The sequence below is a fragment of the Aythya marila genome, assembly GCF_965140915.1.
Source record: "Aythya marila genome assembly, chromosome: 3".
Classification (NCBI taxonomy): domain Eukaryota; kingdom Metazoa; phylum Chordata; class Aves; order Anseriformes; family Anatidae; genus Aythya; species Aythya marila.
In genome coordinates, this window is record NC_139044.1 from 20,428,772 (window position 1) to 20,444,774 (window position 16,003).

The 16,003-nt window shown below is 34.2% G+C and overlaps 1 protein-coding gene across 1 annotated transcript in view; it reads right to left on the reverse strand.

Annotated features, from left to right (window-relative positions):
• Positions 1-16,003, reverse strand: part of GPATCH2 (G-patch domain containing 2) — a 117,710-nt gene that overhangs the window by 35,398 nt on the left and 66,309 nt on the right. The window contains exons 6-7 of the mRNA XM_082757730.1: positions 4,408-4,472; positions 1,715-1,754 (exon numbers count right to left, since the gene is read on the reverse strand). Coding sequence (XP_082613856.1) covers positions 1,715-1,754; positions 4,408-4,472 — 105 coding nt within the window. The remainder of the gene's footprint in view (positions 1-1,714; positions 1,755-4,407; positions 4,473-16,003) is intronic.

Consider the following 16,003-nt stretch of genomic DNA (forward strand, 5'->3'; position numbering starts at 1 on the left):
TCATTTCTTTTACTGATCTAAAAAAATTATGCACCAGTAGCACATGCATGATTTGATGACTTAAGATTTACTTCAGAATTCATGAATTCAGTCTAAGTTATGAATAGAGTGAACTTAAGACAATCTCTGAAACCACATCTCTTAGGTAGTACCAAATAAACTTGTAACATTTAAAACTAAAGCTACTATTAACTGAGAAAAGATGATACTCTATTAAGAAAGACAACCAGACAACCAGTATATTAGAAAACCCACTTAAAAACAAACAAACAAACAAAAAACACACTCAGACTCATTTTAATCTAGGAAATCTGATTACTTATAGCATTTCAGGAATAGGATAAAGATACCGCAAGATGAAGCATGCTCATATTTAAAATGCTATTTTTACTGCACTTCTTCTACCAGGAAGTATGTTCAAAAAATGATGCCAGTTAAATGTGAATCACACAAAGCTGTCTGTTTAGACATTAAATAAGTGTCAGTCAGCCTCCTGCAACATGTCAGAAGTTCTCAAGTTACAGCTAAACTGTATTGTGTTTTTTTTTTTTTTCCACCCTGACAGTTCTGAGCAACTAAAATAACTTTCAGAGATTTAGTTTCACTGGAGTTTAAAAGAAGTGTGGGGCATGGAAAAGAGAACATGCTGATTAAACTCTGACTTAGCGGAGTTACAAGTGTTCATGATGGATCATTCCATGATGAACGTTTTAAAAGAGTTTATGCATCTTATTTCCTTTTGAAATTTCAAATTATTTAAATTTGTAAATGTACTACTGAATTGGCACAGATCTGATTGAATAAACTGTGTTATAACAAATTTTGCCAACTGAAAAATGTACCATGGAACCACAGTCTTTGGTGCATTCAGTAGATTTGGTGCATTGGTAGATTCAGTTACTTTTACTGGACATTTGATATTAACTATAAAAACAGATTTATTTTCACAGTTTTAAGTTCTTAGACAATATATTCTGGTTGGACCTTACAACCATCCATAAAGAAAGGTATTCCTCCATGTCTGAAAACAAGCTAAAGAATTAAGGTGTTACATTACTGATCAAATATAAAAATGCCTTCATATTCCTTTGAGCACATCCCTAGTCTTGTGCCTCTTAGGGACTACACTGCAGAGGCTCAGGAAGGAAACCTGTAGCTTTTCCTCACACAGTATCTGCATCATGACACCCTGCTTAGCTAGAAATTATGGAAATTTAACAGCTCCTTTTTGAGTGCTGTAGTCTTTTTAATCAATGAAATCTTAAAAAAAAATGGAATTGAAGATCATCCTGTAGAAGCCTGCCCACTCTTGTCCCCCTTCTGTATTTCCTGATTTTGCAAGTCAAACATTTTGCTTTGCAGTGTTTTGAGAAACAGAATATTTAGAGATATTTCTATTAACAAAATAAATTAAAAACAAACACACAAACAAAAACAAAACAACCAACCAACCAAATGCAATAAGAGATTTTTCATTTAACCTGTCAAAACTCAAGGCAACAACTGCAATTAAGTTACTGATTCAAGATTTTTAATTACCTAAAGGTCTTTTTGAAATGCATCACTGTTAATAAATTTTCTTACAAGGAAATATGGAATTATACTTGTTTTGCTCATCATCTCTTAAAATATTAGCCTGCTGCCTCTGGATTACAGTTAGTTAAATTCCTTAATACATCTCAAGTAAACTGTTTTTGATCAAAGCGGTTCTTACCTGGCTATGTTCCTTCCTAGCCCCAGGGCTAAACCAATGGCTGTGGAAGAAAAAGAAAAGACAGGTTTAACAATATAACTAACAAAGCACATGCTGTCATATGACCAGTCTGTGCGTGCTTTTGGGTATTTTATTGTCTGCCAGGAAAATACAGCCTTTGGCTATGCTTTATTTTAATGGGATATTTTTATTGAACGCTCAAAGTCTGTTTCAGCTTTGAAAGAATGCACTACAAATGTCACTTTTGAGTAGCCACTAGCTTTATAGGTAATTATATTTTTTCAAAGAAGCTAAAATAATATATAAACTATAATATTTTAATATAGTATAATGCACATGCTATACATAAAACTAATCCTGTCTTTAATCCTGGTGTTGCTTTTTAATGATTATAGCTGGAAAGATTTTTATATACTGTGGACTATCTGGTAATCGTTGCATTACTTTACTGACTCAGGTCTGAGTCTGAATCTGAAGTGACATTCAAAGTCAGTAGATTCAGTGGATTTACATATAATTGCACAATTTTAGCTATTAGCAACCTTATCTCACAGAGATGAAAATTTGGACCAAGGGGTTGATATGGAGGGACAAGAATTCACAACATGACTTTTTGACTTTTTCTTCAACAGAAGTAAAAGAATATTAATATTGGTTCGCATACAGACTTTGATCTCAAGAGCTGAATTAACATCTGTATGTAGCTGTAGCAAGCATTATACAAACTCATGGGCAAATCTTGACACTTGCAAAATAAAGAGGAGAAGGAAAAAAATCAAAGAAAGGGGATCTGAAATTATGTATAGTACCTATACATTACTCCTGTAAGTAAGCAATGGGTTTTGGGTAAAGGATAAAATAATTCCATCAATTATAATAATACACAAAAAGACCATCACATTATCAGCAATTATGATTGTATGGCTCCTCTAAAAGTGTAAACAAAGTTCATAAGCTTAACCTGGGTCACACTTTTTCATAAGTTGTTAAATTGAATACTCCTTTTTTTTTCTCCCCACAACATGGTAGAGAAGCTACCTAATGACACTAAAATGTTTAGTTTAACAAGTAAACTTTGAGAAGAAGCAAAGTTCATGGAATTGCCTGATCTAAATTACTGAACTTTTTTTTTTTTAATCACAAATCTGAAAGTTCTTAGCTGATCATCAGTCCACCCTCTCAATCTTGTATTGAGTACATAACCATACGAGACCAGTTGTGACTGAAACCTACATATTGCTAAAACCTTTTCATACTTTTAAGATGATTAAAGCAAATAAGTGTGAAATGAAATCAGAATGACAATATTAAAGTTGAAAGTATACTTTGAGATAAAAATTAGTAAGCATTAATATGCTAGATATGAAACACGTTCATCAACTGCACTGAATAGTTCAACTGTTATTGTAAAATAAAAACTGAAAAAAAACCAGAGATTTCATGCACACACAACTTTGAGTGGATGAAATGAAATAAAAAAAAAGTAGCATATCTTAGTGACCCCCCCAAAAAAAGGTTATGCACATCCAGACAATATCTTAAGAAAGCTAATGAAGCAAAGAATTATAATGGGTTACATCTAAAATCCTTGTAGCTGATTGTCAAAAGCAAATGTTCAAGGAGGAGCAGCAGACTAGAGTATGTGTAGAATCATCCTTCACAAACACTCTGCCAGTTTGTAGCTAATCAATGGATTACAGACTAAAAAATTAGTGCTACTTATTTCTATTGAAACTGCTGTGCTATATTTTTTTGTTTCGCATTTAGACATTAAATAAACCTTGATAAAGAGTAACAACCCTCGTAATGAGGGATGAATCTTTATGTCACACATCTTTATAATTTTGGCTATTCACTTAAATTACTGTTATTTATTTGTTTTAATAAAATGAACAAAAAGTGAAAACTATAAAATATTAGTTGAATTCCTTCACGGTAGAAATAACTTAAGGAATCAAAACCTCTTCAGTCAACATGCACGTTAGCAAGTTATGTGGTCTGTGTATCCCAAAATACATTATTTCCTAATCATCTGTGCCCGTGCTTTAGGTGTATGATCTGGAAAATATAGGAAATATGGAGAACTTGCATCTTCTTACCACAATTATACAAAAGAGATTACCAAGAAATAATTCTTCTAATGTTGTCAGCTAGTCAGTATAACAGTTCACATTGATTGCACACGGGAGTGCCTAAATAAACTGAATGACATTTCCTATTTACATATTTCTGAATAACTAGTATCTTCTTGCGGAATTCATGATAACCTTCTTCCTCAAACGATATACCACCTTTAAGATTCAAGAATGCGAGGCTTTTTTATTTTCATTTGTTCAAGTTCGGCATTTCTGAAATCCTTTAATTTGGAGAAAAATAAAAGTCTTTTTAAACAACCCATTACATTTGATATCTAACTTATTTCAGAGCACTGAAGGGTGCTGCTTTTTAGAAAAGCATACAGTGAGCAGGTTAATAAAAACACATTTACAAAGCACTGCACTTCATGTTTCATTAAGAAATATAAAATGAATTACAAAGGATTATAAATATTATTAAATAAAGACCATTATGTAACTGAGCTGAGGATCCCTTATCACATTTGTACAGTTGTAGAATGTTGCTTTGGGAAAGTGGTACCACTGTAAATGCAAACAGTAATAAAAAGAGTGTTAAGTCTCATCACCAGTACTCACTCATGGTGAAGAGAATCCTGGGACAAGTGAACTGTTTTCCTGCTACCACCTGGTCCTGGAGTTATCTAAAAGAGAAAAATAGGCAAAAAAAAGTTGTCTTTGAATTACAGGGCAGCACATGAACATAGAGATTGTTTATTAAGGAATCACATTGCAAGTACTAAACACTGTATATCTAATGTACTGTCTATATTTTGCAAATGCAATTAGCAATACCTGCTTTTTCTTTTTTTTTTTTTTCTTTTTTTTTTTTTTTTTTTTTTTTTTTTTTTTAAGTAAAATCTGAGTCTTTAGGTCTTTTAAGTCTAATTCTGATCAGATGTCATCCATTCACAGATGTCTGGGGCCTAAGGTACTTTTCAAAACTCCCGATGCACTTACTCTCTAAAAAATGAAAGTTTCGTGTTTTGAAAAATTATATTCAACATACTAATAAAACCACTCCCACACAGCCTTTGCATCCCCAACACTACGATTTGAAACTCAAGTTAATATAGAATAAAAAGCAAAGATAAAATTATTTTTACCACACTATACTGCAGTCCTTGTCTAGTCCCCTATATACACTGAAACCAAAATAACATAATTTGTTCAATCTAAACATGATCTTAAGAATGCGTGACAACACTTGCAGACTTTTGCTGTAATGTGTAGATGATAATATTCTGGTATTATTCAAGTAGACAAACAGCTTTATTTTTATAATCTGCTTAATAGAACTAATTTGTCTGCACATGCGGATAGGTAAAAGTAGGATTAGGGACCTCCTAATGAAACTCATGCTTGAAGAAATAGAGCAGAATTTCTGCTGGAAAGAATGCAGAAACCGATTTTCTGTTGCTTGGACATAGTTTTGTATGCAGGAGATGACCAGAGGTGGGAAAGAAGTCAGACGTTCCGCCAGTTTTGAAAGAAGGCCACAAAAATTCAACAATAATACGTTTACATGGCTCAGGCTTGCCAAAAGTACATAAGCAAAAGATTCACAGATAAAAACAGCCTACACTTTATTAAAAGAACAATGCGTTCAACTTTTAAAGAAAAAAAAACTATCTCTACTCATCTAATCTTCTGAAAAGCCAGGGCAGTTGGAGCTCCAAATCTGGAAAACTTTCAAAGAACACTTGCTAAAAAATTTAAAAGCTCCATGGCTTCAAAATAGTTGATTAAATTATGTTTCTTTGACCTTAAAAATGCTGTCACAAGGGGCCAAATCAAGGAACTCTCAAGTACTGTCACTTTTCTAGCTGGTGGTGATTCAAAAGAAGCATATAAATCTTGCAGGCATATAAATCCCCAGTAAAGGAAATCAGGGCAACTACATAATTTTGCTGTCTCAAGGATTCTCTTGAGCACAGAACACACATGGGGGGGGCAGCACCTAGTGCTTTACCAGCGTTTGCAGTTTATTGTTTTACTAGGTGGACTGAGGCTGAACATATACATGTGGTAACAATGAATCAGTGACCAAAGTTTACGCAATGTTTACGTTATCATTCATCTAATAATTAGAGCAAGAAACATGATTTCACTAAGGCAGGCCTAAAAATATGATTAAGTTGTTTAATATGCAATTCCTAAATTTTAAGATTAATAACAAAACTGTTACTTTAACACCATAGGTAAACATGTAGCTCAGCTCTCAAGAGTTACATCCTGCATTAATCTCAAAATGAGGTTTTCATGCTATTCCAGTGGGTATCCCTGGAATATAGTAATCCATTTTCTACACTATGGCTATAAGAAAAGCCGACTGTGCCTATGTCATGCTTTGTTAGAGGTTCATGATCACATTATCTCATGGTGGACCTGACACTTTTATTCAGTTTACAGTATGTTCTGTGTACAGGCAACTTATTTCCTTTGCCAGGGCTGCTGACAACCTTTTCCACACTATATTAATCTTGTTTACAGACTTTATCTCGGTACAAATATCAGAAAACTGAACTTTTTATCTCAGGGAGAAAATAAACAACATGTTGACAGAAGCAAAAGCTATTTTCTGGACTAAAATTGGTTGTTTACCTGCAGCCATACTTATGGAAACAAGTTTAAGTTTCCAGCTTACTCAAAATACATAATCTGAAATTTAATAAGCATTGAAATTCCCAGAAAAAGCACTTGATAAATTGCCAGTTTAAAAATAATATAAAAAACACAAATACATTTTTCCACTAATTTATATGAGAATATGAACCTGTTTGGAATACAGTGACAACTGATCACAGAGCACACTGTTCAGGTTTTTCTTATATACCCTAGAAAGCTTAAATTACCAAGCAGCCAAAGAATATTTATAAAATTAAGATCATAGTGCATAAATACAGATCTTTAGATAAAACAGAATGCTGATTATTCTAACGTTCACAATATGTAATGCAAATCAATTCATATTTGCAAAACTGTCCTCTAGGGTGGGAAAACAAAATTAAACAAAGAACTATCACTCATCTTGATCTGATAACTCACTATTAGAAAAATCTACTCTAAACTTCTGCTGAAGCTCCAAAGAACCGAGAACCATTTGCTCTGGAAAGAGGCAGCAGATTCAGGACACTTATGTCTAAACAAATACCTGCTCAACTGTACGTATTCTTCATTCATGTAGAAAAATTGCAGAGTTATCTGAAGCTGATTTAGAAGTCCCAGTGCACGAGAAGAAACCAGGAGTTAAAGTAATAGTTTTCCACTGAGTAACTAAGAATAAATACAGTTCAAGGTTTATAAAAGTGTTTTTTGTTTGTTTGTTTTGCAATTAAATTAATGTGTGCACGAGTCTGAGTGCATATGTGTGCATATGCAACAGGGAATCAGTTACTGTGATGGAAGACTGACCAATCTGCCCTGTTTTAAACATCTTGGCAATGGTCAATTCTTACACAGTATTAAATGTCCTCATTTCACACATGGAACTGTTAGCTTTTAACACTCCCATGCTAAAGTAGCAGTGAGCACATAGTATTATAGCACTGATGCTACGTAGTTAGCACCAATAGCTATGGTACTTGGTGGCTCTTAGCCACAGGGGTCAAGTTGGTAAGTATTGAGCCATCTGACAAGAGGAGCTGGAGTTTAAATGAGCATGTCTTCCTCAAATTCTCATCAAATTCTCCTTGCTTATATTTGGTGATTTTATGCTATTGCTCCCTCAAAAAAAAAAAAAAAAAAAAAAAAAAGTGTGGGAGGTAGTCTTCTCTTGTTAATACTAGGTACCTTGCTTTCTTTTGTCTTACTGGTCATCCTACTTTATTTTGGTGGGTGTTCTTTGTGCTCATCTTCTTCGGTTGTTGGCATCTTTTTGTTATTAGATTCCTCCTGTGTGCAAATATTCAGATGTTTCTTTATCCCTTTATGTGAATAATGATCACATAATTAAAAAATATGCTTATAAGTTGTGTCTGCCCATGCCATTATAGTGGTACAAAAGAGCTGCATACTGTTGTGACTTATACTGTTTTAGTACACCTACATGAAGGTTCAAGGCAAGCTAATAATAATTAAATCCTCTTTTGTAGGATTTATATAGGATCTACGCCCCTATCATAGCCAGAGTTTCATTGACTTGAAGGTATCTGCTTCTCTGCTTGGACAAACATAACAGCCATTGGCACTGACCTGAACTTCAACAAGTCACATTATTACATAGCTGGATGTAATCCTACTCATAATGGATCTTAGGTAGCTATAACCAATACAAAAAGTGGAAGTATTTCTAGTTCTTTATCCCAATTAAGAATAGCAGCTTTTCGAAAACTTATTAGATGTATCAAATGACTAGGAATGATGTCACAGAGGACAAGGAACAATATTGATCCTCAAAAGTACAAAAGAAATATCATACGACTTCACACAGCTCAACTGTACTGTAATCTGTAGATATGTACATATGTACATAATACTGCCATATGCTCAGCCACATAAAGCAGCAAAATAAAGTGTGCAAACGGGAGGTAGGGTGGACCTTTGAGCCTCCTCACTTCCCATGTTCCTCTTAGGCAAAGTTGCAAAGTCTTTCAAGCTACACATTGCACATGACATACTGTAACCTGCAGTTGGTATGACACGAAGAAATCTTAAGGTCATCCTTGGAACTCACTCTCTTTTGGCTCCAAGTCCTTTTTATTATTGCTTAAGTAACAAGGCCAGGCATTGGCTACAGGGTTTACAGCATCCCTGAAACACTGTCAGTCCAACTCTGAGCCAACGTACTCCTTCAGAGTGCTTTCCCAAGAATGCTCAGCCTAGGAAATTATGGCCCATATGGATGGACACAATAACATGGAAAAGTTTTAAGGAGTCTATAGCCTACTTCAGAAAGTTTTCAATATATAGCAAGCTTCAGAAGGGATATATGGAAGGATGGGGAGACTAAATGGATAAGGAAGGAAAAGAAGACTTCACTCAGCAGAAACAATATTATGTACAAGAGCTGCTGTTTTTCAGCACTAAGAATATGGAAGAAAAGATACAGAATAGACAATGCAACTGCTTTCACCTTTTTCAGTAAAGAACAAGATTACAGCAAAGCACAGAGGTCAGTCAGCCAAACTGTCCTTTCTTAGTCCAGTTTTATTCTCCCTAAACGTGGAATTGGTTATTTGCCATGTGCTGCTAAGTATTTTGAGAACTATGAAAAAATCATCTAATCTGAGATAGAATTGGCAGCAAGCTGCAGTTAAAAGCTGAAACTACTGAAGTTTTCCATTTTCAAAGTAGGCATTTTTGTCAAACAAGAATGTTGTTTACAGTTTTAAAGAACATTTCATTAAATCAGCAAGTGAGGCTAGAAGGAAAGTTTATTTTGCCAATAATAAAATATACATTTATGTATAAAACTCTTTTCAAACAATGGAACTGGTTGCCTGGAGAGGGTGTGGAGCCTACGCTCCTGGGAGTTTTCAAGACCAGCTTGGAAAAAGCCCTGGGCAACCTGGTCTGCCTCATAGTTGACACTGCTTTGAGCAGGAGGATGGAGTAAAACGACATTCAGAAGTCCCTTCCAACCTGAAATATACTATGATATTAAAGGGTGGATTTTTATGTATCTGTGTATGAGCTTATTAAAAAAAAAAAAGTACATACATAGTGGGGTATGACTTCCTTTGAAAACAAAGGTCATCAGGTAGCAGAACACTGTGTTATGTGTCTCACCTAAGCTTCAGTTTATGCCATAATAGTTGAAGTCTAGTGAAGCTCTTGCTATGCCCACATACTCTTCAGCAAGAGCAGTAAAATTTCAGCAAAATATCTCTGACCATTAGTTACACAGGTAAGACAATCACTCTTCTGTATAAAACAACTGGCCCTTTCCCTCCTCCCCTATAAATTACCAGCTATGATCAACTCCAGACTAACATATGTAAAACAAAAACAACTCTTTTTTTTTTTTTTTTTTTTTTAAATTAAGCAAATCTTTTAATTCCAGAAGATAGTTCACATATTTACAGTATCTTTCTCTAAAAACACTATTTTGATGAACACAATTTGAAAAGTTCAATAATAAATCCAATTTTCTAAGGCAGGAATTTCTGCAAAATAAGTTGTTGTCCAGAAACAAAACACAATTAAAATAAAATCCTAACACTAGGATTTTGCAGTAGAAACTATAGCATCACAATGGCACTTCTATAATTCACAGATCTGTAATTGCCAATTTACAGGAAATTAAATCAAACGATATGAAGGGAAGAAATAGAGAAAATCTATTTTCTGTGTTTTATTGCCCTGGTTAGGAACAATTTCTTATTATTTTCAGCATCAATTTATTATCACTCATTTTATGCCCTTCTTCACTAGAAGCACAGGAAATTGGCTATAATAAACAAAGCTTCGGATTTAAAATACAGCTTTTAAAAAACACAGATGCAAATCCTTTGACTTGGAGCAACAGCCAGAACTAAAAGAATAAAAACAGCTTTCACAGCATACGTTGTTGAAACACTGTCATAATCTTAGTTTGATGTTACCATTATGTTTTTATTCCCTCTAAAAGCACGCTCTTGCTGAAGGGTCCACCTGACCATTCCAGAGAAGAATCACTTTAATGTACAGATTACCTGTAGGTGACGTTCCGTCAAACCCTATTCTATGAGGTCTTCATGAAGACACGGTCCACTAGCCGAATAGTTATTTCTATGCCAGTTCCTTGATACTCCAGTTATAATTCTTTAAAATTGGCCTCCAGCACAAAGTATTGTAAAAAAATAAATGGATCATTGCTATTATGCTTGCAAAAAATAAGCAAGTGATAGGAGACGAAAAACCTCAAGAAAAATAGGTCAAAAGACTTGGACTTTAACCCTAGAGCTAACACATATCTCCCTGTATGTGTTACTGTTTTCACAAAACAAACAGAAAATCCTACACACACTAGGTAAAATGAGAATCAATAAGTTTCTAAGAGTCAAGGAATATGTCCAAGTTCTCCTATCTCTCCAGCAATTTCACAGTTAGAATTTTCTCTACATTTCTTTTTACATAACTATTCAAAATACCTGTCTTTTAAAATTTTATTTGCAATTGAGTCACTGACAGATGGAAAAGAGACTGTATCTGAGATTAAAATAAAAGTCTGCTACTGAACACAGTTCCTTCAAAGTAAGATGGAAAATTTAAATCAGGTATAAAAGCAAAACAGGGAATTTCTTTGTAAATCTACACTATTACATAGCTTTTATACAAAACCTACACTTGAAATTAACTCATTATAAAATTAAAACAAGAGTCTTTTGGAAAGTCAGTGGCTTGGGTGTGAAGTTTTTGTTTTAGTTAAAATGCTAACAGTAGTGGAAAACATCACAGACCATGTTTTGTCCTAAATCTTTGCCAAAGAGATGTGCTATTCTATGCTTTAGAATAGGAAACAGAATAAGCTTGATGATGACTCAATGATATACATTACTGCTTTAGATATAGTAACACTGGAGGAGCTATTATAGAATTATAGAACACCCCCAGTTGGAAGGGACCCACAAGGATCACTGAGTCCAACTCCTGGCACCACACAGGCCTACCCAAAAATTCAGACCATATGACTAAAAGCACAGTCCAAATGCTTCTTAAACTCCAATAGGCATGGTGCTGGTATATAATGTAAAACAACTTATTTGGTCAGTGGAGAAATCATCAGGTGAAGTGAAAACTGCAAAAGTCTATCTGAAAAAGGAGTCTTTAAAAGAGTTTCTTCTGAGATCCCTAATGCTCAATATGAAATGTGGTACCTTTGCTCCAATAGCAGCTCAGAGCACTGAAAAAAAAAAAAAGAAAAAAAAAAAAGGCTGACATTACTGGGGGTTAGTATGAAGAAAAAAATATACAATGGAAAAAAAACAACTCTTTATTAAACCAACTCCTGGTAAAGACACACCTATGAGCCTCAGGACTGCATAAACACAGCACATCACTATTTCCACTTTATATATTAGGAAAGGGAAAATCTTCAGGGTGGCTGTCTGAGTAATATTAGATATGACAACAAAACAATCGCTAAAAATTTGTGACTTCATTACTCTAAACAGCTAATATTCAACAAATTATATTTAAATTAAACCAAATTTCTGTTAGTACAAAAAGCTACCAATAAAATGCTGAGGTACACATGCTGCATATGAAAACCCTTATTATATTTTAGCTGTCTTTGTAGATATAAAACTTATTCTAGGGTGAAATCTTAGACTCACTAAGGCAACAGGGTTTTGAATTCAGTAGCATGAGGACTTCATCCCTGTTATCTAAGAATGACATAAAATGCTGAAATGATGTTTTTATATATAAAAGTATTATTGGTACCTGAAGTTACCTATTCAGTGATATAGACAGGAGGAAAGAGCAGAGCACAGTGATTAGGATACTAGCCTTGACCCGGGAGGTACAGGTTCAATTCCTTTGTCTACTGCATGCTGGCTGTTTTGACCCTTGCTAAGTTTTATCTTTAGCTCAGTTCCTCATTTAGGAGAAACAACAAAAACATACAAACAAGACACACACACACACACCAACAAATTACAGTGTTTTTATCTTTACTTCATGAGAGTAATGTAATATAGCAACAGTAAAGATTGTACCAACAACAAAGGATATAAAAAAATGCATCAAAGCATTGGCTGTAAGACTTGAAGTATACTATTGGAAGTGTTTTTTATTCTTAACATGATAAGACTTATTACAGGAAACAGAAAATGTCAATATTAAATGCATTTACATATATGAGCAGAATTACTTATAAGCAGAACTGATTTCAGGTACAAGTCATATTATGACAGCTCATTGCAGTGCAAGCTTACTCACAGTGGATTAAACAACTGATGCACACAACAAAACCCCCATTTTCAAATCACCGTCCAGCTTCAGTAGCAAGCTATGAGTGGCCTCTACTGGCTGACCAAAAGCTACATAAGGCAATAAGCTTTTGCTATGAGTTAAAACCAGGGTAGCAAATCTGTGAAGAAATGCTAACAAAGAATTTGCTCATCAGTACCAGCTAATTCACCTACATCATGACTAAAAATAAAAGGCAAACACAATATAAGTCATTCGTAGATAGGCAGTGCGTGTGCGTGGGGGGCGATTACATTCAGCCTTGGTGCTCCTAAGATTTGTCAAAATAGATACTGTAAATACAGGCATGCAATACGCGATTTTCCAAATATTGCCAAGGGAATTCAGCTGGATATACTGTGCTAGCTCTAAAGGTGGAAGCAAACGAAACTCAAGTAGTTTGCAATTTATTTTGCTTATATAACTTAAGACTGAACTACTTCAATTATGATATCAATGGTTTGATTTAGATGCAAAATTAGAAACCATGTTGTCATCTGAGAAGATAAGAAACCAGAGACTACATAACTACTCTTTTCAGAAATGAGCAATATATTTGACCTTTTCCTTATTTATAAAAATAAAATACACAATAACAGCAACAAAAAAAGACCACAAATTCGAAAGTACATCTATTGTCACAAAGGCGATCTAACATTTCCTGAAGGTACATAAATATACAGATTTTTTCATGAAAAAAGAAACATTAGATTTTCAAGTTAGTTTGTTGTTGGTGTTTTAATAAAAAAAAATATATATTAATTGTGGTCAGCACAACTTCAATAGGGGAGAGTAAAAGCAGTACAAAGCAATGTTAAAAAATACTGCATAGATTATCATGCAATATCAGTATTCAAATGCAAAACTAATACGTAATTAGATTTAAAAGAAAAAAAAAAAGGAAAGCACCACCAGTAAGGAAGTAAGTTTTTTCCTTCACCTTTCTTTTCTACAGGAGTACGTACCTGATTTGCTATTTTCTCTCATTTTCATTGTAACTTATCAAGAGGGATTATTGTCAAACATAAGTGACTATTCACACCAAAAGGTGATTGCCTTCCTAAGTAGCAGTACTGTTCTCACACATGACACTGTATGACGTTTCCAACCTCCTGTTCTGAATTCAACCCCATTGCAGAATTCTACCCCATTTCAGAATTCAGTCCTATTATCTTGACTGCTCAAAATGGTTCACAGGGATATCTAGCTGACATATGAGATAACCCTCCATCTCACCAGACACCACTGGGATATGACATACTGACCCACAGTAAGCCCTGATGATTAGCCTGAAACATACACCATATAAATGGAGCTTCTAGTCAAATAATTTGTTTTAGTCTTTTCATTTTACTTGTACATTAAAACTCATTTTTAACATGCTGACATCAATTCCATTAATGTATATAGCAATGAACATATTTACACATGTTGATGTTAGATTTCTGCTATTATCGGAAAGTACATGAAATGCATTCTATGACTAGAATGCAAACTGCAAGTATTGCCTTTTTCATTTTCAAAAGGGAAAACAGATTTTAGTGAAATAAATTATAACTCAATGAAAAACAAACAGCCTACCTCGGGAATTGAACAGAATGTATCATTGCCTATATTGCAATGAAGCCCACAGTGTACCTTACAGGAAAAAGATCCGCAGCAGACACAAGTACTACCACACTTCTAGTGTCTGAGAAAGTGGTTAAGACAAGCAACCACAGAGGTGGATTGAACACGTCTGTAAGGATAATTCACTTTCCCTCTCATCTGCAAAAGGGTTTCCTATTTTAGCACCTACAATTCCGTACAGTCTAAAAGTACAGAACCAGTCAAGTTTAATTTGCAGGAAAACCTTGTTATCTTTTATTTTTCACATGTGGCAATCAATGAGCTATATTACCGACTGGATAACAAAAAACAAACTAAACAATTTTCAGGAGAGTGAGCCAACAGAAAGATTGGGTGTAAAAGAAAGTTGTTTGCAGTATATATAAGAATTTCCCACATGAAGAAGATAATTCATGTACCAAAAAAAAATGATTTATTTTTTGGTAAGAGTGGAATAAAACAGCTTTCAAAATTTATATGGTTTGATAAATAACAAACCTTATGATATTTACACATGTGAACATTCACCCTTTTGAACAGTTAAAGAATTAATGCCCACAAAACGGTTTGTGTTCATTTCAGGTGAAATTCCCTCCTGCGAGAACCATCTCTGCCATCTGAACTTTTAATGTATAACTGTAACCACCATCTCAATTGTAAATGCCAGCAGAGATGATCAGGAGAAGCAAGTAGAAGGCTCAGAAATCAACTTTTCATTGGACACTTTTAAGGTCAAGATAAATTCTAGCTTAAGATCTCTCTACTATTTTTCTCCCTAAGCAAAGTGATGTAGAAATAAAATATGTTTTAAAATATATCACAATGTATATATTTTTTCTTTGCAAGATGCTCTCAAGCTTTTCCATCACCTTGTCTTCAAATATCAAATGTAAATAATTCATGACTTCTATTATAGAAGAAATGGAAACAAGTAGGTTCTAGTGGGCAGGGGGAGGGGGAAGAATAAATCAAAAGTGGGAATTCCACTCATACATTTTAAAAGATACTGTCAAGCTTGTTAGGCTTAATAGTGTTCCCACATCAGGACATCAACGCTAAGATAAGGTAGTGTTGCACTTCAAAATTTCTAACATAATGCAGATACCAGAGATGTATTCTACCAAAACGCTATGAATGGATTGTGCGAAGTCACCACTAACTTCGATTTGGAGACTAAATGTATTTACCTTACTATCCTAGTCAGTAAGAGTGCTTCAAGGTTCTCTTTGTATGATATCAAGCCCTATATAATGGGAAACCACATTAGACTCTTAAGAAATCCTATAGATCTTTACAGTAATTTAAACTTGTTATGCTTCAAAACAATAGCTATGCCAAAAAGCTAATTCATAAAGGAAGGCAAAGCCTGTCTTCTAGGAACAGAATGATGGTTGCATCTGCTTTCCACTCCTCTAGAAAGATTACATATCACTACTATGTTTTTTTTTGGTGTTTTCTGATTATTGAGATGAATATAAAATCCTATGGCTTTCATGGCACATATTTCCTTGGTAGTTTTACTGTGTTTTGTTAGAACAGTGGATGTTTGAATCCCTTTGCTTTGTTTGAAGCTCAAAGACACACTGATTAATCTTCTGTCCCATTCCCAAGATGACTGAGTAAATAACATAACCAACATGCTCAGTGCAATGTTTATCATTTAAGTTGGTTG